We start from the raw sequence: 25,217 nt of genomic DNA, 5'->3' as shown, positions 1-25,217 counted from the left end.
AATGAATGTGGGAACATCCAATGTTTTGGGAAGAATAATCATTACTACTTCCTCTTTTAGGGGTTAGCAAGCTTGTATGAGAAATGCAATCACATAAATGCTAAGGACGACTTACCTGGTGTTTACCAAAAGCTTCTGGATCTTTATGAAAGGTAATGAATTTATGGTGAAAGACCAGTTTCTTTGAAAACTTGAATTAGAATAAACTGATTAAAAATTATATGGAAGTACTCCAAACATTTACTGAGAATTGGGAGGCATTTTTCTTTCAAATGCTTGTGACAGAATCTCTCAATTGTGATTGAAATAGAGTCAAAACTCTACTAGTAAGAGGATGGACTAATTTTGGAACTTTGATATTATTTTCAGTCAATATAATGGAAGATAATATTTCTTAAACTTTTTCTTTTTTACAAAGAACTCATTTTACATAATTTTTACTATAATATTAAGCAAGATATGGTATGTTCTAATTTAAAATGGCACCTGACAATATTATTGGGATATTTAAATTTTAGTGTTTTAAGTCCTTAGTTGTTTTCATTAATCAGGTTCAAAATCCTTTTTTTCGAAGTGTTGACAAGCAGAAGTGGTGTGATGTCTGTAAGAAACTTGTGGATCTGTATTACCAAGAGAAGAAACACCTAGAGGTTGGTGAATGATATTCTGGAGTCCTAGACTTCTTTTAATCAAGCTGTTATTAGAAGAAAAGCTTTCATTTAGCTTAACAGAAAAATAAAAATTAATATGTAGTATGATATTAAAAGAATTTAAAAGAGCATACAAATTACAGAGCTTTGAAAACAATACATTACAATTCAAATTTAAGGTATCATAACTTCTAAACCAGGGTATAAAATAAGTAAAAGTGTCATCTGCACAACTTAGTGGCCAATTTGTGGTGTCTCCATAGCAGATGGTATAAGTTATGGGAATTGGGGCATGTAATCATCATTCTTGTAAATACTCTGGTATCTCAGTCAGACTTCTGATAGAAGGGCTGTGTGGATTTGCCCAATCAACATATTTTTATGGAGTTTATAATGAGGTTCTGTGCTTTTGCAATTTTTATGTATTAACAGATAAAACATTTTTATTTGCAAATTTAACGTTTTTATTGGCATTTTTAACATTTAAAATAAAATAATCATTTTAAATCTCCTTTTCAAATAGGTGGCTCGTACATGGCACAAATTGATAAAGACACGGCAGGAAGAAGGTGCAGACAACCAAGAGCTTCATCAGCTATGGAGGAAATTGACTCAGTTGCTGGCTGAGAGTACTGAGGATCAGAATAATGAAACTCAACAATTGGTATTGATTCATTTATTCCTTAAGTTTGTTCATGAAAATTGATCATTTAACTGGATTTAGAAATTAGAAACATAATGAAATAATATAGAAGAGTACTGTATATCAGAATAGGTATTTTATAAATGTACAATTTTAAATTCATAGAGGCTATTCCTAATTAAGTCAGAATTATTGGTCTGCAGTCTTATACGAAGTCTAGATGGAATGGAATTGGTAGTCAAGGAATCAGAATTTCATTCCTTGTGTTCATAAGAATCCATGCTAAAGGAGTATTTAATCACTGCAAAAAAGAAACTGAAAATTATTTCATAAAACTATAACTTTTAAAAAGTTATACTTTACAAGTGTTTTTTTTTATACTTATGATCTAAGAATAATGAATAACTTTGAGGATTAACAATTCCACTAGAGTATTTATATATAATATTTAGAGTATTTATACCTAGAATATATTAGGTGAGCAGATTTTTGGGTAATTGAAAATCATTTTAAAGCTGATTTGGAACCGTAATTGGAAAATGTCTCTGTTATTCTTTTTTTTTTTTTTTTTTTTTTTTTTTTTGAGACAGAGTCTCGCTTTCTTGCCTAGGCTAGAGTGAGTGCCGTGGCGTCAGCCTAGCTCACAGCAACCTCAAACTCCTGGGCTCGAGTGATCCTTCTGCCTCAGCCTCCCGGGTAGCTGGGACTACAGGCATGCGCCACCATGCCCGGCTAATTTTTTATATATATATCAGTTGGCCAATTAATTTCTTTCTATTTATAGTAGAGACGGGGTCTCGCTCTTGCTCAGGCTGGTTTTGAACTCCTGACCTTGAGCAATCCACCCGCCTCGGCCTCCCAAGAGCTAGGATTACAGGCGTGAGCCACAACGCCCGGCCTGTTATTCTTTTTTTAATTGATAAATGTAAAAGTCAGCTTAAGTTCTTATTATAGTAAATGGCTACTCAATGTATGCTAAATTGAATGGAATTTTTAAACCTAAACAATTATAGGTTCTGTATAGGATGGGAAGTTCATTTTTTTTGTTTGTTCATTTGTTCACTCATTAATTCTTTTATTCAGAAAATATTTATTGAGAACCTATTACAGGCAGTGTCCTAGGAGCTGGGGATAAAAATGTGAGAATAAGATTTCTATTTGTGTGATAACTTGGTTTATCTGCTCATAGATTCAGTTGTAGAAAAAATTGAACAGTGACAAAATTAGGTAGCTTACTAACTTCTCTTAAATCATATAATTATAATATAGCTTTATTGTTTCCATAAAATAGTATAGATTATCAGAATATCTAACACATACCAAAATGAATAAATGCCTTTTTGGATTGTCTATAGTACACTTATCCATGAAAAAGAATTACTTATCATTTTAAGAATTGATTTCTATCTGTTAACAATAGGATAAAAAGGCTTTTGGGGAGTTTATTATCACCTCAAATATTGAGTGTTCAGAAAAGATGTGTCACCTGTTTTTCATTTGGAATAATTTTATTACTATTTTTAAAAATCTGTTATGTTAGACCAGGAGTCCTCAAACTTTTTAAACAGGGGGCCAGTTCACTGTCCCTCAGACTGTTGGAGAGTGCGCACTGTGGGCCTGGGACAAGTCAGCTGCTAAGCAGGACAGGCAGTGGCAGCAAAAACACCTGAAGGGCTGGATAAATGTGCTAGGTGGCTGGCCCAAGGGCCGTAGTTTGAGGACGCCTGTGCTAGACTGTTTGAAGCTAAGTTTCCTTGAAAACTTAGCTTAGATCCTTCTTTGAAAGATCATTAACTTTATCAAAGCAGCAAGATTTTACTTATTTATGTAGACTTTCTAGCATACTTTCCAAAGAAAATTTGCAGTATTATGGATTTTTATTATGTCATGAATATTCATTTTAAAAACGTAGACTATGTAACCAAATGAATGGTATGGAGTACTTTAAAGTGCTTGCCTTGGATTCTATTATTGTTGTTCTTGCTCGAGAAATATTTAGAAGGCCTCTTTTGGAATTTCCTTCCAAGTCAGTTAATACTGCATAAAAGAAGTGGTTTCATTATAGTTCCATCATATCTGTTTTTCTTTTACCAAAAGTGTAACTCAGTTTCATAAAATTTTTTTTTAAAGGTTGAAGATTTACTACCATTGAAGATGTTTCAAAGCATATGCTAGTGATCTCAGAAGAGATGTTTTAAAAATGATGTGAGCAATAGCATTTATACTAGCATTTATGACTATACTCTGGTTGACTACTTTGTAGGCAACAGCGAACACTTAGAAGAATGTTTTGTTAAATTACTGTTGTTAAATTTATATTGTCACTTCCTAGTTCAGTGCAATGCAATGGCCAGTTGGAGTTAGAATGCACTCCAAAATTTACATATACATTTTTTTCCTCATTGAAATTGTCAGGGCCTAGTTAAAGGTACAGTTTGTATAAGCGAGTCTTATACATTCAACCATTTACCACATTTGTCATTTAAGTATGCTATAGATGATAGTTTTTTTGTTTGTTTCAGCTTTTAACTGCTTTTGAGAATGCATTGGACTTATCAGATAAGATTCCTAGTGAAGATCACCAAATACTTTATAGGCATTTCATTCAGTGTTTATCCAAAGTAAGTTGATTTTTTAAAAATCTCTAATATGATTGTTATATATTTCTCTTTGGGAAAGTGCCCACAAATACATTTTACTATGACTGGAATTTAGTTTATTTTGCTTTTATATTTTCAAGTTTCCTCATGAGACTGCTAGGCTGAAGAAGGCCTGTGAAGGAATGATAAACATCTATCCCACTGTACAGTATCCATTAGAAGTGCTTTGTTTGCATTTAATTGAATCAGGTAATTTGTTATTTATCATATTGTGTGTCCTAGAGGTGTGTGATTGTGTGGGAATGATGCTGCTATCAATCAGAAAGTGTTTTAATGCCTACCATGTCTAAGGTATTGTTTCAGTGTTTCTGGACATAAAAGGAAGTACAATATGTAGTCTTTATGTACACAAAAAGGCTAAGAGATACAGGGAAGTACAGTGATGGAGAAGAATTATGAGTTATTGAATTCATTGTTGATCAGTGAAGTCTTTTTGATGGTGGAAATTGAGGTGGGGGGCTCTTGAAATTTCTGTAGATATTAGATAAACAAAAAGAGGTGAAAGGTATTCCAGATGGTGTGAGCAAAGGTATGGAGCTAGATGCATTCTTTATGAATAGTAAAATAGTTTGCTATAGTGGAAGGAATAACTTAGGTATATTTTGACTAAACAGATTGGACTGTATTACATGGGGCCATGAATATTATGAAAAGGATTTTAGGAAATTTTAACTTTTTCAGTGTTGATGTTATGTTTTAGTGTCACAAGTACATTGTTATGAATACTGTAATATAAAGTAATGAAGTTTGTGAATGACCTTTTTTAATGAAATAGAACATATTCAAGTTGGAGAGTATGCCACTGTGTATACTTCATGTTACTGCATCTTCATGTACTTTCTTTGGGAGAAGAGAGAAGTGATGACAACTAGCTTTCTAGGAGTCGGCAAACCTGTAGCTGTGGATGTCTTGTGTCCAAGGCTGGTATTCAGGCAGTTTACAAGAGGGTGACCACATTGGTTTTTCTCTCCAGCTTCTGTCCTTTTTGTCAGTGTCTGTGCTAAATAGATTGCTTTTTGAATAATTTGAGTATCACTCCTGTCCATGCCTATATTCACTTGAGGTGAACAAGTTCACAGAAATCAGTCGCTGAAATAGAAATAATAGTACATATACCATTGTGGTAGTGATTGTAAATTATTGCAGAGCTTTACTAATCCATTTAATTTTTTTCAGTCTCTTATTAAGGCAATCTTTATTAGGCAAACTTTTCTAGTCAAAGTGATTGAATTTGAACTTGGATTACAATGATGAACTACGAATAGGTAGAACTAGTTAGTAGGTATAAAAAGAAAAGCAATCCAGGGGAAAGGAGGAAAAACTGCATTAAGGGGAGAGGAGGAGAAAGTGAAGCATGTGAAGGGATAGTAAGCTTTTAGAGGGGGAGGAGAAGAATTGCAGTAGTGTTGCCTGGCAAGAGCATTCCAAGAAGAAAGGGCTAGTTAGGCCAGGGAGGATGAGGAACACTTAAGAGACTTTCAGCACAAGGAGCATACTTAAGAAGTTTTTTTGTGTGTCTTTTTTCTCTGATAGTAGTAAGCTTAGTTCCAAAATTACCCAGTTTCTTCACATTTTAGCATAAAATTCAATGTGTTCCAAAGATAAATGGGCTAATTTTCTTTATTGTGTGCCCTCTGATACCCATCCCTCCATCTCTTTTTTGGCTATTATACAATTCTATTGAGAAATTAATGGCTGGTGTTCACTCTTTTCTGTCTAGTTCTGTGCAGCTATTAATGGTTTGCACTTTAGTCTTGGCCTGCTCACATGCCAGATGGCATAAGTGAATACTTTGGAATTTCTTTTTAAGGACTGATGGAATGCTTTCTTAGTGAGCATAAATATACCTATAATGTAGATTTGTTAAGTAAAAATGGATCTTATATTACAAAAAGTCAACAAAATAATAGAAAAATAGGATAGTTTGTACATAAATTCTATAGTCAACAGTGCTCTAATAAGAGATAGTAAAGAGATTATATTGGTTGATTAGAAATTATGTTGGGTTAAGTGAAAAAAAATCGTTTTTGAAGAGACTTTGGAGGCTGGGCAAGGTGGCTCACGCCTGTAATCCTAGCACTCTGGGAGGCTGAGGAGGGCAGATTGCTCAAGGTCAGGAGTTCAAAACCAGCCTGAGCGAGACCCTGTTTCTACTATAAAAAAAAAAATAGAAAGAAATTAATTGGCCAACTAATATATATAGAAAAAATTAGCCGGGCATGGTGGCGCATGCCTGTAGTCCCAGCTACTCGGGAGGCTGAGGCAGGAGGATTGCTTGAGCCCAGGAGTTTGAGGTTGCTGTGAGCTAGGTTGACGCCATGGCACTCACTCTAGCCTGGGCAACAGAGCGAGACTCTATCTCAAAAAAAAAAAAATAAAATAAAAAATAAACGAAGAGACTTTGGAGATGGTTATTGTGCATAATTGAAAGAAAAGAGGGTCTATGTCATACAAAAAGGAGCCAATAGGTAAATATTTACACAAATGGTAAAACTAAGGAAGAGGTCTTGCCCCTCTGAATTGTTGGTTGCAAGAAGTTTGCAGAATTGAGTAGTTCAGGTTTAGATACATTCCAAGGTAAAATTATTCTGGGAGGTGGAAGTTTAATAGTTAATGCAGAATACTTTGTTTTTCTTTGCTCCTCTAAACCAAACTTTCTGAGTATTAAGAACTTCTGAAAAATCTGTAAGGTTTGTAAAGTCTGACCCACCCTCCCCCAAAGTTCTTCAATATCTGCAGAATTTGCTACTTTACAGCAGTTAATCACTGGGTTCTCTTCCACTGAGGATAAATGTATTTCAGTCTCCTTTGTCCTGCATTTCCTGTTGAGACTTAAAGATTCATATTCAGTATGACTCAGTTTTTAAAGCTTCATATAACAAATAATGGCTTTCATACTTGTCATCTGTTGAAATGTTTTTTTCATGCTAAATGACCTTTTTGAATTATTTTGCTTTGTTGTTGAAGTGGGGGAGGATAAGAAAGGTTGGTTCTTCAAATTCAAGCAGAAAGAGCTTCTTTAAGATTTTGTGTTCTAGAACTATTAGAAAATCCAGGTGAAAATAAAGACATAAATCTCATCAAATTGTATATTTTTTTCCTTCCAACTATGTTTATTTAAAAGAAAAATTCTATAGTATTTACCAGTTTCTTTAGGATGTCAGGAATGAATGAATTATTTTTTGTTTTTTTAAAAAACCTCACCTGTTTTTATAGTAAACTTTAAGAAACAATTCCATTGTTATTAACATCCAACCTGGACCTCCTCAAAATACTCTTTACCCTTGGAGTTTTGGCATTCATCAGCCCGAAGTCTATCTTGACATTTTGAGAAATAAAAATAATATTGTTAAACTCTTTTAAAGTCATTAAATCTGGAACCATAGAATCCTTTAAATGTTCAGAAGAGCAGGTAAGTTAAATAAAAGCAATGAAGTCTATTTCCTTTCTGCTTTTATCCTCCACTGAAGTATTTATTTCATATTCTCCATAAGAATTAGTATGGAGAAGAGGATTGGGAGTTGAATACTCCCTGTCTGTTTACACAGAGATCTTAAATGTTGTTGTCACTGTTGCTAGTTTTCGGAACACTACAGAACACTTTTCTAAGTGACACTTGATCATATGTAGAGAATGTTCCCCAGAGCTAAACATGAGCACAGTCTTATTTCATTTTTATGAAATAAAAATCTTATTTCATTTTTATAATTGTGCTCCTAAGCTTTAGAAAAGGGAATATGTTAGGAAGGCTTACCTTGTTTTAAAAGTTGTTTGTATTTATCTCAGCCTTTTGAAAATTATTTTCATGTACCTACCTACACTTTGTTTACCTGTGTGCAGTTTTAGAGACCCTCCATATAAATGATCATTGGAGAGATGAGATGCATGATTGATTTCTCTCTTCATCCCAGATGTGTTTTCTGTAATAATGGCAGTTTATGTAGCTAAGACAGTCTGTCATGAATTATGTTTCAATGGAGGAAGAGAATTTTGACTCAGATGGGTAGAGATTGAAGGTAAAATTCTAATAGCTTTTTTTTTTCTTTTTTACGATGGTAAAGATTTAAAATTTTCTATAGTAATTCTCAGCCATTACCCATTAACAGACTAAAGGCCTTTTTGAACATAAGTTCATGATAGTATTTTTAAAGGATCATCACAATAGTTAACACCTACCATGTATAAGATACCATGCTAATCTCTACTTTCCAGAAGTTACCATTTAGCTACAGAGGCAACAAAGGCAGGGTATCTATAGACTTAATAATAAAGGTGGTATATAGTATTAGCAAATACTGTATACTTTTGGTTCTTAAAGTGTGATTTCTGGACTAGTAGCATAAGCATCGCTTAAACTTGTTAGAAATGTAAATTCTCAGGTCTAACAGCAGACCTACTGAGTCAGAAACTTTAGGGGGTAGGGCGCAGCATACTGTGTTTCAACAATTCCTCCAGGTGATTCTGATGCCTAATGTAGACAACGTCTAGTTTAAACAATACTACTGATAGAAAGGGAAAAAGCCACTGGTTTGCTTGGGAAGAAATAAGATGTATGAAACTAGGCATATCTATTCTTGGAATTCATATTTATGGAAGCAGTAGTGAGAACATACTGACAGAAGGAAATTCATGCCTGGAAGCATAATATTAATAGTAGCAGGCTTGTGTCTTTTTTATTGGCTTACTAATCAAAATAATATTTCTTTCAATTTGTTTTTGTGTTTTACCAAATAGTACTGAAGTTTTAATTCTTTAGCCATTATGAATTTTTTTATTTTTTGGTGCTAATTTAGATTTCTAAAGCAGAATATGACATGTTACTTAGAAGCTTGGTATATATATATATATGCGCTAATAATATTTTCTCTTAATTCCAGGAAGTCTTACTGATGAGGGACAGCAGTTTTGTTGTAGACTAGTGGAAATGGATCCAAAAAGTGGTCCGGGCCTCATTGGCTTAGGCATTAAAGCATTACAGGACAAAAAGTATGAAGATGCTGTTAGGAACCTAACAGAAGGTAAATGTACAGTGGATAGCATGTAACATAAGTTGTAATTGTTAGTCAGTAGGCATTTGTCTTTGAGGCTTTCCTTAAGGAACATATATCTATGATGGAAGCGAAAAAATGTACCTACATACCCTGGAGTCCTCCTAGGTTTAAATTCCAACTCTGTCATTCACTAATTTAAACTTTCTATGTTTCAGTATTTACATTTGTTAAATAGGGATATATATATATATATATATATATATATATATATATATAAATAAATACATATAGAAGTCTTGGGATGGCTTTAACTTAGTCTTATCAGGCATAATGTTTCTGGAAGAGCCTACATTCAGGTTGAGATCTGAATGACGAATACAAGCCTGGCAGATGGATGAAGGGGATGGGAGGAGCACTTTAGGCTGAGAGATATATCTGTGAAATAGCCTGAGATAAGAGGAAAACTGTTGTTCAGGAAACTGCAGGTAGTTCACCAAGATTTGAGAATGAAGTATATATATGGGAAGGGGCAAGAAGTGAGGTTGTAGAGGGGTCTTGCAGACCTTGTTTGCATATTATTATGAAGGCAGTGGGGAGTCACTGAAAGGTTTTAATGAGAGGAATTTTATAATCTGATTTGTATTTTTAGAAATATTCTGGCTACAGTGTAGAGATTGCATTGTAGTGGATGGCAAACACAGTTATCTGGGGTAAAGGTGGTGGTGGTCTGAACTGAAGTGCTAGAGATGAAGAAAAACATATGTAAAGAAACAGATAAGGGGAATCAGTGTGACTTTGTGATTGGTAAAATGTGAGAGATGAGGAAGAGGGGTAGAGTCTGATTTGGAGAGTAGATGATGGTGCCATTTATTTCAGTAGTCATGGAAACCTTGGTTTTTTATTTTTTTTTTTATCGTTTTTATCCTTTCAGGGTTAAAGGAAAGCCCCCTCTGCACAACTGGATGGTATCATCTAGCAGAAGCGCAAGTCAAAATGCATGGACCTAAAGAAGCTGTTTTTTCATGCAGTCAAGGTATTTTTGACATCTTTTAGGTTGACACATAAAGGTGGCCAAACTTGTTTTCATCTTAAAGGATAAAGAGAGTGGTTTAAAAAACCCAGATGCTATATTTTGCATTTTAAATTGATGACTAATTTAAATTTTATTGAGGTTAAATAAATTCCAAGTCTGTATGCATGTCTATTAGTGTATTTAATTTTAGACTGATAATAAGTATTTATCAAAGGTTTCCTCCATTTGTAAATTTTGTCAGTTTAGGCTTGGGTGGAGGTGCTCTGTCTTTGTAACAAGGAAGTTTCTGGTATGACCAGGACCTTCACGGGTTCTTAATTTCTCTGATGTAGACAAGGGAATTCTTAGGCATCTTGGAGCCTGTTTGAATGTGATGGGGTGAGTGTGGGGATAGGAAATCATAAAAAGTGATTTACTATGCCTGACCCCATCTGGGAGCCTACCTGCTGTAACTGAGAAACAGTTCACCTTGGTTCATTCTAATTCAGCTTCTTTCGCCTTCCAGTATCCTTAATTTCTTATGTTTGTTACAGATGCTTTGGCTAAGTGCTAACCTTTATTATGTAGCAGATATAGTCATTGTTGTGTTTCAGGATGTTCAGTTTTATTATGTGTTATGTGAAGATAGAGGTTTTAAATTCAGATATGTTCTGTTTTACATTCAGATCTTTCCATAAAGAATTCAGGAAAGAATTTATGTTTAGCTTTGAATTATTCTTCATGTATATTGTTTTGGAAATTTATGCTTGTTATATCTGTAATTTATTGTATGTCATTCTTAATAAGAAAAAAAAAGTGAAGTGATGTGGTTGTCTTCATTCAGATGTCCTTAATTTTGTCAGCTCTGAAGAACATAGATAATCTGGGTGTGTCTGGTAGCAGTCTTCATCAGAAGAATCTTTGTCTTCGTTTGAAAGCAGAAGCTTTGATTAGACTCTCAGATTATGAATCTTCAGAGGAAGCACTTCGTACTCTTGATCAGGTGGTCTTATCATTGAGTTTTTACCTTCAATTTTAATTGGTTTCACATCAGCCAGGCAACAACCATTCTCTTCTTACCACAAATATTTACTTGTACAAATTTTGTGTTAGAGGTATGAACTGTACTTTTATAAATCATTCACACACTTGGAAACTCCTCAAGTTATTTGTTTGCTTCTTGGTTACTCATAGGGCTCTTCACATGAGGCAATTCCTTTTTTTAGTTCTAGCTTTTATTCTTTTCATTTTGCTTTCTTAGGTTATTACTACTTGATTATTATTAATTTGGGATTCTAACTTTTTTCTTCCTGGAAATGTTTTACTATTGACAAGAATAATTAAGGACATTAGTATAATAGCTTCATGGTAGAGAATGTTGTTTATGTGTTTCATTCAAAGAAAGATGATTTAAGAATGAAACTGATGTTTTTGGTTCAGGCAATTTGAAATTCCCTGCTGAAAAATGTAACTAGTAATTTATAAGTTATAACCACATTGTTCCTTAAAGATTTTTTTTTTGTCAGGTAAAGGCTAGTTTTTGTCTGAAATCAAAATTATATCACTCAGTATATTAGGAAGTTTTCAGTTCAGTTTTTTTTTTTTTAAAATCATTGTTTTGTATATTTCAAAGGGCTTTGCATTTCATAATATTTTTTAAAAACTAGAACACTTGTTAGCATTCTTCAAGAATTGATATCTTATTTTCTTTTTGCTTTCCCACTAATAATGTTTTTTGTGTAAATGCTTTATAGAGGTCTTTCCAATAATTTTTCCACAAAAAGACAAAATGAAAAGTTTCTTGGAGAATTGGAAGAGTCCAGATCTGAGACAGAAATGTACAAGATGAGCCCAGAACATCTTGTCATATTAGAAAGTAAGGAAACTATAAAAGGAACTAGGATCATGTCGAAAGGGTTAAGGAGCTAGCATAAGGAGATTCTCACTGGCTAAAGAGGGCCCCAGTAACTGCAGTCTATTGAAACACATCAAATATGTTTAAATCCATGTGTTCATGATGATACAAAAAAAAAAAAAAATCAAACACCCTCAAGAAAACAAATCTTTGGAGGATGCCAAGAAGCCAACTGAAAAGAATCAAAGCATTTATCCTGCGTTTCCTAAATGAGTCATTTTTCATGATAACCAAATAATGAGCGTAGGAGAAATTTCTCTTTGTTGAAGGATTCCACCTAATAAGAGAAGAAGAAATGATAGAAATAGAAAATCACCATTTTGCAGTCTTGAATACATTAACAGATGTAGACATTGAGGATTACTAACATCACAAAAAGAAAGATTGTTAGATACAACCAAGTGTAAGTACATATGAAATATCCCTGATAAAACACCAAACCTGAATCAGATCAAGCTTCTAGACCTAACGACTAATTCACAGAAAATACAAGGAACATGTTAAGTACCATGAGAATACATTCAGCAAAATCTAGACTGTAAGAAACTGTGACAAACAGGCCATATTTTTCAATGGTTACATTTTGAAAGAGGAAAAAAAAAAAAAAGGAGATGAAAGAGAAACTTGCTGTATAGTAAAAAGAGACTTGAAACATATCAGTCAATTGAAATATATCTACTTTAGTTGGATTTTGATTAAAACACATTGTTGAAATATTTTATGAGACAACTGGGAAATTTGATGATTTTAAATTTGTATTGTTAGTTTTGGTCAGGTGTGCTAATGGTAATGTGGTTATGTCATTTAAAAATAAACTTATCTTTTAGGTATAGATACTGAAGTATTAATATATCATAGATAAAAAGTTATATCTAGGATTTGTTTCAAAATAATCTGAGCAGGAGTGTGGTAAAATGTGTACAGGTAGAGATGAGGAAAAAATGCCTTTGAGTTTTATATTCTAGCTTGATGATGAGTACATGTGGGTTTATTCTACTAGTCTCTCTGATTTTTTTTAAGTGTTTGAAATTTTCCCTAATAAAATTTAGGTTACAAACAATGAAAGTGTTAGTAGTGATAGAAATCAGGACCTCTATGTCTTTATTCTATTAGGACCCTGTCCTTCTATGGTCATTCTTTAATTAAAGCAAACCATTGCTGTGGTTGTGTTGAAGGAGATTTATAGCAGTTCTTTACAATTATTTTCTAGGTCTCTGATGCAGATAATATCCCTGGACTTTTGGTTCTTAAAGGCTTGGCCTATGTGAACAAAGGCTTTTTAGATGAAGCTACAAAGGTTGGTTTTTAAATTCAAACTGAGCAATTTTTAAAAGTTAAAAGTCATTTTTATTTGGATATGCAATTGACAGGTATCTATTTTATAGATTGTGGAAGATCTTCTCTCTTCTTATCCTGACCTAGCTGAAGCTCATGCCCTTGAGGGTTTGATTCATTTTACCAAAAAGGACTATCTACAAGCAGAAAAATGGTAAGGGTATATGGATTGCTCATAGATCCGGTCACATTAGTTTATCATATTTTTCAAAAATTTAAAATGAGAGGGCTTGATGAAGATCCAATTTTGTATAAATTTGATCTTTGTAGACTGTAAGTCTTACATTAAGAAATGTCTTTAGCATGTAGCACAGTAACTGTAAAAAAATCTATGATGGGTTTCAAATCTAATTAGCTGATCATAATGTTCAGTAAGCAGATGTAACGTTTGGTATATGTACTGAACACTTAGCACATGGTAGTGCTAAAAGGCCATTGTGCTTTTTTTAAGCTTCTCTTCTTCAAAAACATTATTTTTTCTCATTAATCTAATCCTAAAGTAATGACTTGTTTCTAATATGGCATCTTCGAATTACTCAAACTTTGTTCAAACTGAGAGTCTCCTGTATTTTATATAGGAGCAAATATATATATAATATGTGTATTTATTTTAATATTCTTTTTTACTCCTCCTTTGTTGACTTAGTTTTCAGACAGCACTTGAGAAAGATGCTGAAGTTGCTGAATATCAATACCAACTTGGGTTAACATATTGGTTTATGGGTGAAGAGACAAGAAAAGATAAAACGAAGGCTCTTACCCACTTTCTGAAGGTAAAACAAGTGCTACTATTCAATTCTTAATTGGAATGGCATTTTAAAATCATAAATAATAATTATATGTTAGTTATTTAAAAGTACTCTTAACTGCTTTTTGTGGTTTATCTCTCACACATAAGGTTTTGTGAGGATGTTACATGGGTTTTGAAGGAAAAAAATTAACCCATAAAATGTAAAAGTTACTTTTTAAGAAATATGTGTTACAGAAAGTAAGGCATAATTATCTCTGGATAACAGTACTGTTTTTAGGTAATGTCCACTGTAGTTTTATAGGCACACAAGTCTAGAAGTTTAACTTATTTTTTTAAATGTTTAACATCTGTAAGTCTTACATTATTATCTTGACTTATAAGAGCAGATTAGTAATAGTTCTAATTTCATATTTCTTTTACCAAAGAAATAATGTTTTTTTTACTTCTGTTTACTTTATATAAGCAGTGAGGACCAGCTTTCATGTCTATTTTAAATCTTACATTAAAGGATATTTTGGCATATTTTTGTATATTTAATAAAACGGTTTTTTTAATCTGTATATTTATCTTTTGTGTTTTTAAAGATATCTTGCAAATAAGCTTCTAATATTCTGTTATCAATGTTTATTTCAAAGGCTGCAAGACTGGATACATACATGGGCAAAGTTTTCTGCTATTTAGGTCATTATTACAGAGATGTAGTGGGAGATAAAAACAGAGCCCGTGGATGTTATAGGAAAGCTTTTGAATTGGATGATGCTGATACTGAATCTGGGGCTGCAGCAGTTGACCTAAGTGTGGAGCTTGAAGATATGGTATGTCTAATAACTACTTTTGCCTTTTTGTTTTTCAATCCTGAGTATATAAATAAAAATATTTTTACATATATATACTTTAAAATTAGCATTCTTTTTTATTTTTCCTTATAGATGCAATAGAATATTTTGCTTCTCTTTATAAATAGAGTAAAATTTCTTTTCATTGGCAGATATTAAATTACTCATCATTTATTGCTGAAAGTGTAGTTTGGGTATACTGATATAAGTTAAAAAAATGAGAAGTGGGAAATGAAATATATTTGTGTACTTTTACATGGGTATTCCATATTTTTATGATATTTAATATCTCTAATAATAGTATTTTCTTATTAGGAAACTGCCTTAGCTATCCTAACAACAGTAACTCAGAAGGCAAGTGCTGGAACAGCAAAATGGGCCTGGCTTAGGCGAGGACTGTACTATTTGAAAGCTGGTCAACATTCTCAAGCAGTGGCTGAGTAAGGCACCTTATATATTTAAACTATGTTAGACAACATAATTGTTTCTTAAATTAAACTTCATATATACCCAAATGAACTTTACAAGTTGCTCCTAACCAGCTTACATTTTGAGAGAAGACATAGCAAATTTTATTTATGGTTGAGTGGTATTTATTATCTTCAAGGCAGTGGAATTGCAAAAATAGATTAAATGATGTTCTATTGTTAAGAAGATAGCCAGTCTAGTGAAGTCAGGTCTTAATAGTGTCATATGTATAGTAGGTTCTCAATAGGAATGTAAGTAGTATTGAAAAGCTGAGATACATATCTTTGTTGTTCTCCTGCTGACATGCATGATTTTGACATTTGGCAATTTGAAGGGCATTTTAGAGTGGCTCCTCTATAATCACTTTTAGTCATTTGGTTTGAACTGTACTTAAGGGTATATGAAATATATTTCAATCAAGATAAAGTTTCTGATTTATGTTAATATCTAGAATTACAGGCATTTAAAATTTTTTCATAGACATGGAATTTGATCAGAAATTTAAAGCATGCCTATTATTTCTGTATCTCAACTGTGATATTTCTGTTTGGTAGAAGGTTTGGCGGTGGGGGTTTATAGATTGAAGTCAAACTGAAATGTACACCTGTCCTGGTAGGATAGAAAACCAGAGTTTTTCCAGATAATCAAAGAAAGAAATTCTGTTCACTTTCCCAAAAAGTATTTTATTCTCATTTATTTTGAAATTATAATAAACTTTCTTAATATTGAAAAAAAATCAAATCATAAAAGGAATAGGTTTACCTACTTTAAATAACACTTTTATAAATAGAAGGAGCCATAGATATATGCGATTCAGTTGAATTCTTTTATATTTTCCTTTTAGATGTTTAAATAGTTCTGTTATTTTTAGTTCTCTTACTGTTTCTTGAAATTTTAGTTTACAGGCAGCATTAAGGGCAGACCCAAAGGATTTCAATTGTTGGGAATCATTAGGAGAGGCGTACTTAAGCAGAGGTGGCTATACAACAGCCTTGAAATCCTTCACAAAAGCCTCTGAGCTGAACCCAGAATCTACATACAGTGTGTTTAAAGTTGCAGCAATACAACAAATTCTAGGCAAATACAAGGAGGCTATAGCTCAGTACCAGCTGATCATTAACAAGACAGAGGATTATGTGCCTGCTTTGAAAGGTAACTTCTTTTTAATAGCTCCTTTGACTTTTGTGATACTGAAGTATAAAATCCTTGAGTAAATTTACTCTCTTAATGTATTGAATAACTTGAAAAGGACTTCTTTAGTCAACAGCAAGCATCTAATATAAACCTCTTATAATTTTTATAGATTTGAATATAAAAAGATCAATATTGTTTCATAACAGTGAATAAATAGTAATGATAGATATTTTTAGACAAATAGCATGATAGCCATTGGATCTAAAAATGGATCTCTAAAATAAGAATTTCTTTGCTCTTATATTTTGATAATTAATTCACTATCCCCCAGAATATCTTAATACTTTTCAATTACTTTGTAAGTTATAGTTCATTTTATTTAAAAAAAAATTTAAACTTATAGGCAACTTGCATTGTTTTGTAATCATCTAAATTGATTTCAGTTTTTCCATAGATATCTATTTTTTCTGTATTATGAACATAAAGCTAAACACTACCATCCATGTATAATCTGAATATTTTGTGATTATAGCTGACCATTTAAGAAAAGGCTAGAGCTAATTATATATCCTTTCCCCCCATTTCCTTCTCCTTTATAAAGAAACATTTGAAGTTTAAATCAGATATAAGTGTTATGTTTTAAGTGGCATATAGCTTAAGGCTTGAAACTTTTTTTTTAATTTTATAAAGCTCTTTCCTTAAGAGAAGGAGAGCTTGTAGAGCTTAAAGTTTGCTATACAGGTTTTAATATGAAAATATCAAATCTTGTTTCACAGCACTTAATAAGTAGTAATATGATAAAGAATAGCATTTAGATGATACACCCATTTTTGAAGCTAAGGTTTTAAGAGGTAAGTAACTTGCCCAAAGTCAAGGAAATTCTTAGTTTCTATAGATAACGTTTTATAACTATTAGTGCATATTTATTCCAACAGAATCCTTCCATTTGAATTCTCATCTTCCATTTGAATACTAAAGATATGCAATATCATGCTTGAATATAATTTTATCAAATACTACTAAGTTTTTTTTTTTTTAAATGGCTTTAAAATAACATCAGTAAATTTATTTGAAGTTCATTTTATGTGTTTGTTTTATATGTTTTAGTAACAACTACAAACTTACCTGATTTTAGGTTTGGGCGAATGCTATCTTATGATGGCAAAAGCAGCTCTAGTTGATTATCTTGATGGGAAAGCTGTAGACTACATAGAAAAAGCACTGGAATATTTTACTTGGTTAGTATTCTTATTATTTATTGTGTTTGTTTTCTTGATATTATAATGAAGTCAAATTTAGAAAATCATTTTATGTACTCTGTTAGTTATAGCAGTTATTGAGAATGTCAAATATAAACACAGATTAGCCAACTAATTCTATAACATACATATTGTATTAATTTTGCACTTTGGGGAAACAAACACTGTCTTGTGCTCTTAGTAATGGCTGGCATGCTAAGTGCATAGGAAAGAGTAGAAAGGAAGGAGTAGTCTCCTGGTGGAGCAACAACTCTGACACCATGTGTTAATGTTCTCTTTCAAGAGGACTAGAAGTGAGTGTATCCCTAATTGGAACTATTGGAAATCAGGCTTCAGGTGCACAATATGCTTTACATTCAGTGGCAGGGGCTTATTTTAGGCTTGTTGGTAGGGCTGAAGATAAGGGGAAATGAAAAATCTGATTACCACTGGAAAGAAACTGTACAGGAAAAAAGTGATATGTCTGATGATAAGAAAGGAATCAGAATAATTTGAGTAAATTTGGCATTTTATAGAACTATGAATTCCTTAGAGCAGAAGTATTATTTGTGGAAGATGCCTTTAAAAAGACTACAAGATAGATGTACATTTGAATTTTTTTGCTCATATCTTTCTTGTGCTTTCCTTCCTTTCTTTTCCTGTTTGCTTTCTCCTCTGTTTTCTATTTATTGGTTGTTCCAGAATTGCTTTTCATATGAACTAATATGAAATAAAAACCTAACCATTTTTTTCTCACTGAATTTTATTGCTACTTTAGAATTATTGCATAATGTAGTTCTTTCCCAAGAGGAAGTTACTATGAAGAGGGCATGCTTTATATTTGAATTGGTGTTTAAGAGTAAATGTGAACCTTTGGGTGACAATACTTTAGCCATAAGTACTGCCTTTCTGATCCTAGGAAATTTTATTATGGATAACATGTAATACTCATAACCAATTATAAAGTGCTATATAAAACTTAATAACCCCCAAACTTATATTTACTTCTAGGTTTTAAATGAATTCATACGACCACAGTTATTATGTAAGGATGATAGAAGTCATTACACTATACATATATTTTTTATTGAACTTAAAAGGAAATAACAGTTTAGTTGGTTAGAATTGCCTGTTTCACTTTTTTTTTTCTCATTTTATGCTGTCAATTTTAGAAATTTTTCTAACATATTTATATAAGGGAACCCCTAATAGTATTGTTCTTCCTTCTGAGTCTCAGAGAGCTTTCAGTCATGACTGCAATAACTAATATTACTTCTCAGGAAGACATTGGAAAATGATTTTTGGCTGGACTCCATGAATAGAAAAGGCTGTGAAGAATGTTCCATCTGCCTATCCATCTGCCAATAACATAGCAGTTGTGATAGCTGATTATTGGAACTTGGCTGAAATGAAATTGCTGTGTTTTATTTATAAGATTTTGAGAAGAGAAAAATGAAGAGAAATATATAACTGAGATTCATTCTAAAAAGAAGTGCTATCACCCTAATTAATATTTTAATTTACTATTTGAGCTCATCCATTCAATGTGCTCTTCTATGAATGTGGGTCTTCACAATTTTCGTGTTTAAATTTTTATTATTTTTGGTCTCAGAGAATAAAAATCCTTTGGACCACCAAATATACTTGATACATTTTCTAGTCTTTTAAAATTTGAAGTGTGTTAACCTGTTTTCTGCTGCAATAACAGAATACCACAGGATGGGAAATTTATAAAGAATAGAACCTTATTTGGCTCACAATTCTGGAAGCTAGGAAGTCTAAGAACATGGTGCTGGCATCTGGGGAGGGCATTCTTATGTCAGAAGGGTGGAAGGCAAAAACTTGAGACAAAGAGAGCAATGAGACTAAACTTATCCTTTTATGAGGAGCACTCCTTCTATGATAAAACTAACCCACTTCTGAGTTAACACCATTAATCCATTCCTCATGACCTAATCACCTCTTAAAGGTCCCACCTCTCAACACTGTTTCACTGGGGATTGAGTTTCCAACATGAACTTTTGAGAATCACATTCAAACTATATCATGAAGCAAAGTCTAAAAGCAAAAACCTGAGTTTACAATTGTCAACTGTAAGAGAGTTAACAATGTTACTGCCTTTGTCACTGTTTAAACAAACAAAAAGAGTATAGTTAATAAAATTTAATATTAAAAGTAGGCCGGGCGCTGTGGCTCACGCCTGTAATCCTAGCTCTTGGGAGGCCGAGGCGGGCGGATTGCTCAAGGTCAGGAGTTCAAAACCAGCCTGAGCAAGAGCGAGACCCCGTCTCTACTATAAATAGAAAGAAATTAATTGGCCAACTGATATATATATAAAAAATTAGCCGGGCATGGTGGCGCATGCCTGTAGTCCCAGCTACCCGGGAGGCTGAGGCAGAAGGATCACTCGAGCCCAGGAGTTTGAGGTTGCTGTGAGCTAGGCTGACGCCACGGCACTCACTCTAGCCTGGGCAACAAAGTGAGACTCTGTCTCAAAAAAAAAAAAAAAAAAAAAAAAGTAAATTGATCCTGGGAAGTTTTTTGATTTATTTATGTGATTTTGCTACTTCTAGCAAAAATAGTAAAGATATAAAAAAAAAAAAAGTCTGCAAAATTTCTGGCACTAAACTTAAAATAATCAACTCCTGCCTCTTTGGCTCCCTTCTTATCTTCCTATTTGAGAGGTAATATGATATAATTCAGTTAGGAGGAGATTGGTAAAACATTCACAGTGCTTAACGAAGGAAGTAACTCTTAATTAGTATTACATGTACAATTTTTCTGTTTTAACTGTTGTAATGAAGGAGGTAAACTCCATGCTTTTTGGAAATAATTTATAAGAATCACACTGTTTCTTTTTTTAGGGCTCTGCAGCATCGAGCTGATGTGTCCTGCCTCTGGAAGCTAGTTGGGGATGCTTGCACCAGTTTGTATGCTGTCTCACCATCTAAAGTGAATGTTAATGTTTTAGGAGTCCTTCTGGGTCAGAAAGGAGGAAAACAAATATTAAAGAAAAATGAGCTCCTCCATCTTGGAGCAAGGTAATTTATAAAGATTGCCAGTTAATGACATTCAAACTGAATTAAGACATTACACAAAGCATAACATTTGTTTTTATATTTCCATAGGTGTTATGGTCGTGCATTAAAACTGATGTCTACATCTAATACATGGTGTGATCTTGGAATTAATTATTATCGCCAAGCCCAACATCTAGCAGAAACAGGCACTGACATGAATGATCTTAAAGAGTTGCTGGAGAAGTCTTTACATGTATGGTTTTGAGAAATTTTTTATAAACTTAAAAACTAAGTGCTTTTCTGAAAGAGGGTTTTGACAAAATGAATACTGTAGTGTTTTCATGTTAAAACCACATTTATCTTGATATAAATGCTGATATTCCAAGAAATAAAAGTTAATCTAATTTAACTTCTTTTCAGTGTCTGAAAAAAGCAGTGAGACTCGACAGTAATAATCACCTGTACTGGAATGCTCTTGGTGTGGTTGCGTGTTACAGTGGTAAGAATTGAATAACACACTTCAGTATTTTTAGAAGATTGTGTGTTTCAGGTAACAAAGTTTAGTTTCATCTTTTTCAGGTATTGGAAATTATGCCCTTGCTCAGCACTGTTTCATCAAATCAATCCAGGCAGAACAAATTGTGAGTGTTCTAAGTGTCTGTGAAAAAGAGCTTCGGAATTTAGTGTTAACTACTTTTCTGAGACTTCCAAGTAGACAAAGGGCCTAATTTAAAAATATATGTGTGTGTGTGTGTGTTTTTTAGAATGCTGTTGCATGGACCAACTTGGGAGTGTTATACCTTGCAAATGAAAACATTGAGGTAAATGTGTTGTCTGTTTTGTCATATTAAAAATAAAGAACATTTTCTATGTATAATCTTTTCATAAATAGCTCAACTTCTTGTGGAGAAATGCTTTGTATAACACATTATCTATGTAATTTGTTCTCTAATACGCCAGTTCATTGATGGCATTCAATTTATTATGTTGAATAATGAATGTGTGAGATTTATTTTCCTTTCCATGGCACTCAGGAGACTTCTGGTTTTAAAACCAATTATGTTGGTTTTTCAATTAGAGATTAAAATAATTCTATTATGAATTAATTGGGTGTATTTCTTTTTGTCTATACACGTGTAATGGAAGTCCTGTGTAAACTGTTGGGTATGGGGTGGGTGAAGGTAACGGATACAATTAGTACTCTCTAGCAGCTTAAATTTAACCTTTTCTTGGGTGATTTAGGTTTCGGCTTTAGTGGGTATTAATCCCTTTAAATACCATGGTGTAATTTGTCATATTGAGCAGTTATACATTAGAGAATTGGAACTAAAGTAACTGGGAGCATGTTTATAGGTCATGTTTGGAAAGTTTCCACAAATCTTTAGGTAATACCACATCTGAACTGTTTTGTATTTCAGCCAGTATATTGAATCTGATCCTTTTAAAAAAAGCTTCTGTAATATTCTCAGGGAGATGTCAAGTCACTGCTAAAAAGGACTGGCTTTAGAAGATTATAAATAGATTGAAAGAAAATAATTTAGATTTTAAAATGTGAACATATCTTTAAAAAAATTTAAATGAAGCATTGTCTTAGTTCATAAGCTATGAATAAAATTTTATTATAGCATGCACCATTGTTGCCCATGAGCTTACTTTTTTATAGGAAAAAATAAGACTGTTTTCTGCTATTTCTATTAATAGATTATTGAGAAAATAACATAAAACAGTGTATTTTTTTTTTTTTTTTTTTTTTTTTTTTTTTTTGAGACAGAGTCTCGCTTTGTTGCCCAGGCTAGAGTGAGTGCCGTGGCGTCAGCCTAGCTCACAGAAACCTCAAACTCCTGGGCTCGAGTGATCCTTCTGCCTCAGCCTCCCGGGTAGCTGGGACTACAGGCATGCGCCACCATGCCCGGCTAATTTTTTATATATATATCAGTTGGCCAATTAATTTCTTTCTATTTATAGTAGAGACGGGGTCTCGCTCTTGCTCAGGCTGGTTTTGAACTCCTGACCTCGAGCAATCCGCCCGCCTCGGCCTCCCAAGAGCTAGGATTACAGGCGTGAGCCACAGCGCCTGGCCTACAGTGTATTTTTTATAGTGGAAAAAAAAGCATGCAAGTTAATATGTCCATGTGAGGCATCTTCAAAGTATCGTGACTGCTTAGTGCAGAATTATGTTGTTGACCAGTCTTTCTCCAGAGGCAGATACATGTCTAGGACTTCATGGGTTTTTATTTCTTATCCTCCCAATTAAGCTCAAAGAGTGGGGAATGGATACAACCTAACTCAATCATTTCCTTCAAACCTGTGGGTAGCAAATGGATGTGTGATTGGTTAAAAGCTCTGCAGACTACATGGTAGACACCTATAAATATGCCTTTTCTCTGGGAACCAGAACTCCTTACCTGTGGAGAAATCTTGCACCCAGAAGTATTCTAGGACTGTGTAGCTAAAACATTGCTTTAAGCATTGCTAATTGTGCTTGAGCAGTCAAGTGTTTTAGGTTGATATGTATTTCTGATAATAGGTTTGACTTTTCTTATTCTCTTAATTTGTGCTTTTTAAACTTATAAAATTTAAGTTTATAAAATGACTTGATATGATATTTTTGCCTTTTTTTCCCAGCAAGCTCATGAAGCTTTCAAAATGGCTCAATCCCTTGATCCATCTTATTTAATGTGCTGGATTGGACAAGTAAGATATATAATATATAGTTGTTAATAAACATTTATATAAATAGCTTATTAATATAGATTGATAGAAAAACCTATTAATATGAATAACAATGATCATAATGATAACAGGTAGCATTTGAGGGCTTACTTTGTGCCAGTCACTGTGCTTAACTATTTGTATACATTATTTCGGTTAATCCATCATCAATCCTTTGAGATGTGGTTGATGTTTACTCTCTTTATAGATGTGGAAATTGAAGTTTAGAGATCCTAAGTGTTGTGGCTAAGCTCAGACAGCTTGTGGGGATTAAACCCTGATTTTGAGGGCTTTTGAACCCCATCAATCTGACTTTACTATGCCTAAAAAATAACCCAGGACTCTGTTGTTTAACTCACATTTACAAAGAAAATATACACTTATGAAAGTCATTTCGATTATTATGTTTTCTAATTTTCCATAAAATCTTCATATTTGATTTGCCACTTGTTGAGTGTTCTTTTCTCCTCCACGTATCGAGTTTTGTATTGCTAAATAGAAGTCAGGATGCTTGGTTACTAGTTTAAACCTGTCACTGACTGATTCTTTTACCTTAATATATCACTTCTCTGGATTTTAATTTTCTCACCTAAAAAGAAGGGAGTTGGTCTGAGTGATCTCCAACATCTTGTCTAGTTGAGAAATTGTAATGAATTAGTAAGTGGTCAGTTGTTTTGATTCAGAGAGAGCATCACCATTACCAGAAAATCATTAATTAGGGTTTAGATATCTTTTATTGTACTTTTGACACCTGAGTCTAATTCTAGTTAAATCAGTGAAGCAAGCAGAGATAGAAAGGTAAAATCCTGTTCCTGTTCACTGTGGTAGCATCTGGAAACAGTGGCATACTATGCTAACCTCTGTGTCACTTATTGAACCCAAGGAGCCCAAGAATTTGAATTTCTAACTGCTCCCAAGTGAAGTTGATGAGGCTGGTTCAGGGACCTCACTTTGAGTATTATTGCTCTGGGTTAATAGATCTTAGAGGCTCATCAGAATCACTTAAGTTACTTTTTAACTATTATTTTCAAAGTATTTTTGTTTTTAAAATTAATTTATTTCAGGAGGTAACTGATAGGTTTAATTAAAATGGTAATAGTAAAAGTGAAACTTAACTTTGCTTTTAAACACAACTATTAAACTTTTGATTCTTCCAGTTTCATTTATTATCATTATTATTATTTTAAACTCATTAACAAACTTTTTTTCTTTTTATAGGCTCTTATTGCCGAGACAATTGGAAGTTATGACACCATGGATCTCTTCAGACACACTACAGAACTCAGTATGCATGTAAGAATTTGGACATTCTTCTTGAGGATTCATTAATGAAACAAGTATTATCCTTGTTAAGAAAATGAATAGATAGTGGCATAAGATGTTAATGACAGCAGTTGTCTCTACTCTTTATTCTTTTTAGAAACAGATAAGCTACCTTTAATTAAAGAGCTTGTAGTTTTCATTTTCTTACAGCTTTCAGAGCTGAGGAAGAAATGACATTGAGATTTAATAGATACAGTAGCAGTCATGTAGAATAGAAGCTGAGACTCCAGGAAAAAAAATAGACATGAAATAAGGACTAGACTTGGTTGAGATTTCTAGTTTATTTATGAAAATGTTTTAGAATTCTATTTTTGGTTTGACCTTTGGGAATGGTGCTGAGGAGAGAAAAACCAACTCATTATATGGGGCTCTGTTTTCTCCGTTTTACTCTGTTTGATTCCTCTACTTAGGATTGGAACAAGTGATTTAAATATTTTCCTGGCAATGAACATATATCATAGTGACCCTTCATTTCAAGGGATGTAACAGTTGACTTAAAGAAGACTAAGATGTGATATTTATTGTATTG

General features: G+C 33.1%; 1 protein-coding gene across 2 annotated transcripts in view; it reads left to right on the top strand.

The window, feature by feature from the left end:
• SKIC3 (SKI3 subunit of superkiller complex) overlaps nucleotides 1–25,217 on the top strand; it is an 86,161-nt gene that overhangs the window by 16,200 nt on the left and 44,744 nt on the right. For both annotated transcript variants that reach the window (XM_076008195.1, XM_020290175.2), the window contains 22 exons: nucleotides 61–152; nucleotides 575–650; nucleotides 1,174–1,314; nucleotides 3,816–3,914; nucleotides 4,034–4,142; nucleotides 8,831–8,971; nucleotides 9,876–9,977; nucleotides 10,820–10,959; nucleotides 13,082–13,168; nucleotides 13,257–13,360; nucleotides 13,853–13,979; nucleotides 14,593–14,772; nucleotides 15,109–15,233; nucleotides 16,160–16,413; nucleotides 17,531–17,633; nucleotides 20,498–20,674; nucleotides 20,762–20,906; nucleotides 21,074–21,152; nucleotides 21,233–21,294; nucleotides 21,418–21,474; nucleotides 23,279–23,347; nucleotides 24,584–24,658. In XM_076008195.1, the coding sequence (XP_075864310.1) occupies nucleotides 61–152; nucleotides 575–650; nucleotides 1,174–1,314; nucleotides 3,816–3,914; nucleotides 4,034–4,142; nucleotides 8,831–8,971; nucleotides 9,876–9,977; nucleotides 10,820–10,959; nucleotides 13,082–13,168; nucleotides 13,257–13,360; nucleotides 13,853–13,979; nucleotides 14,593–14,772; nucleotides 15,109–15,233; nucleotides 16,160–16,413; nucleotides 17,531–17,633; nucleotides 20,498–20,674; nucleotides 20,762–20,906; nucleotides 21,074–21,152; nucleotides 21,233–21,294; nucleotides 21,418–21,474; nucleotides 23,279–23,347; nucleotides 24,584–24,658 (2,544 nt within the window). The remainder of the gene's footprint in view (nucleotides 1–60; nucleotides 153–574; nucleotides 651–1,173; nucleotides 1,315–3,815; nucleotides 3,915–4,033; nucleotides 4,143–8,830; nucleotides 8,972–9,875; nucleotides 9,978–10,819; nucleotides 10,960–13,081; nucleotides 13,169–13,256; nucleotides 13,361–13,852; nucleotides 13,980–14,592; nucleotides 14,773–15,108; nucleotides 15,234–16,159; nucleotides 16,414–17,530; nucleotides 17,634–20,497; nucleotides 20,675–20,761; nucleotides 20,907–21,073; nucleotides 21,153–21,232; nucleotides 21,295–21,417; nucleotides 21,475–23,278; nucleotides 23,348–24,583; nucleotides 24,659–25,217) is intronic.

Source organism: Microcebus murinus, chromosome 11, assembly GCF_040939455.1.
Source record: "Microcebus murinus isolate Inina chromosome 11, M.murinus_Inina_mat1.0, whole genome shotgun sequence".
Lineage (NCBI taxonomy): Eukaryota > Metazoa > Chordata > Mammalia > Primates > Cheirogaleidae > Microcebus > Microcebus murinus.
This window is presented reverse-complemented; position numbering and strand designations above follow the sequence as displayed.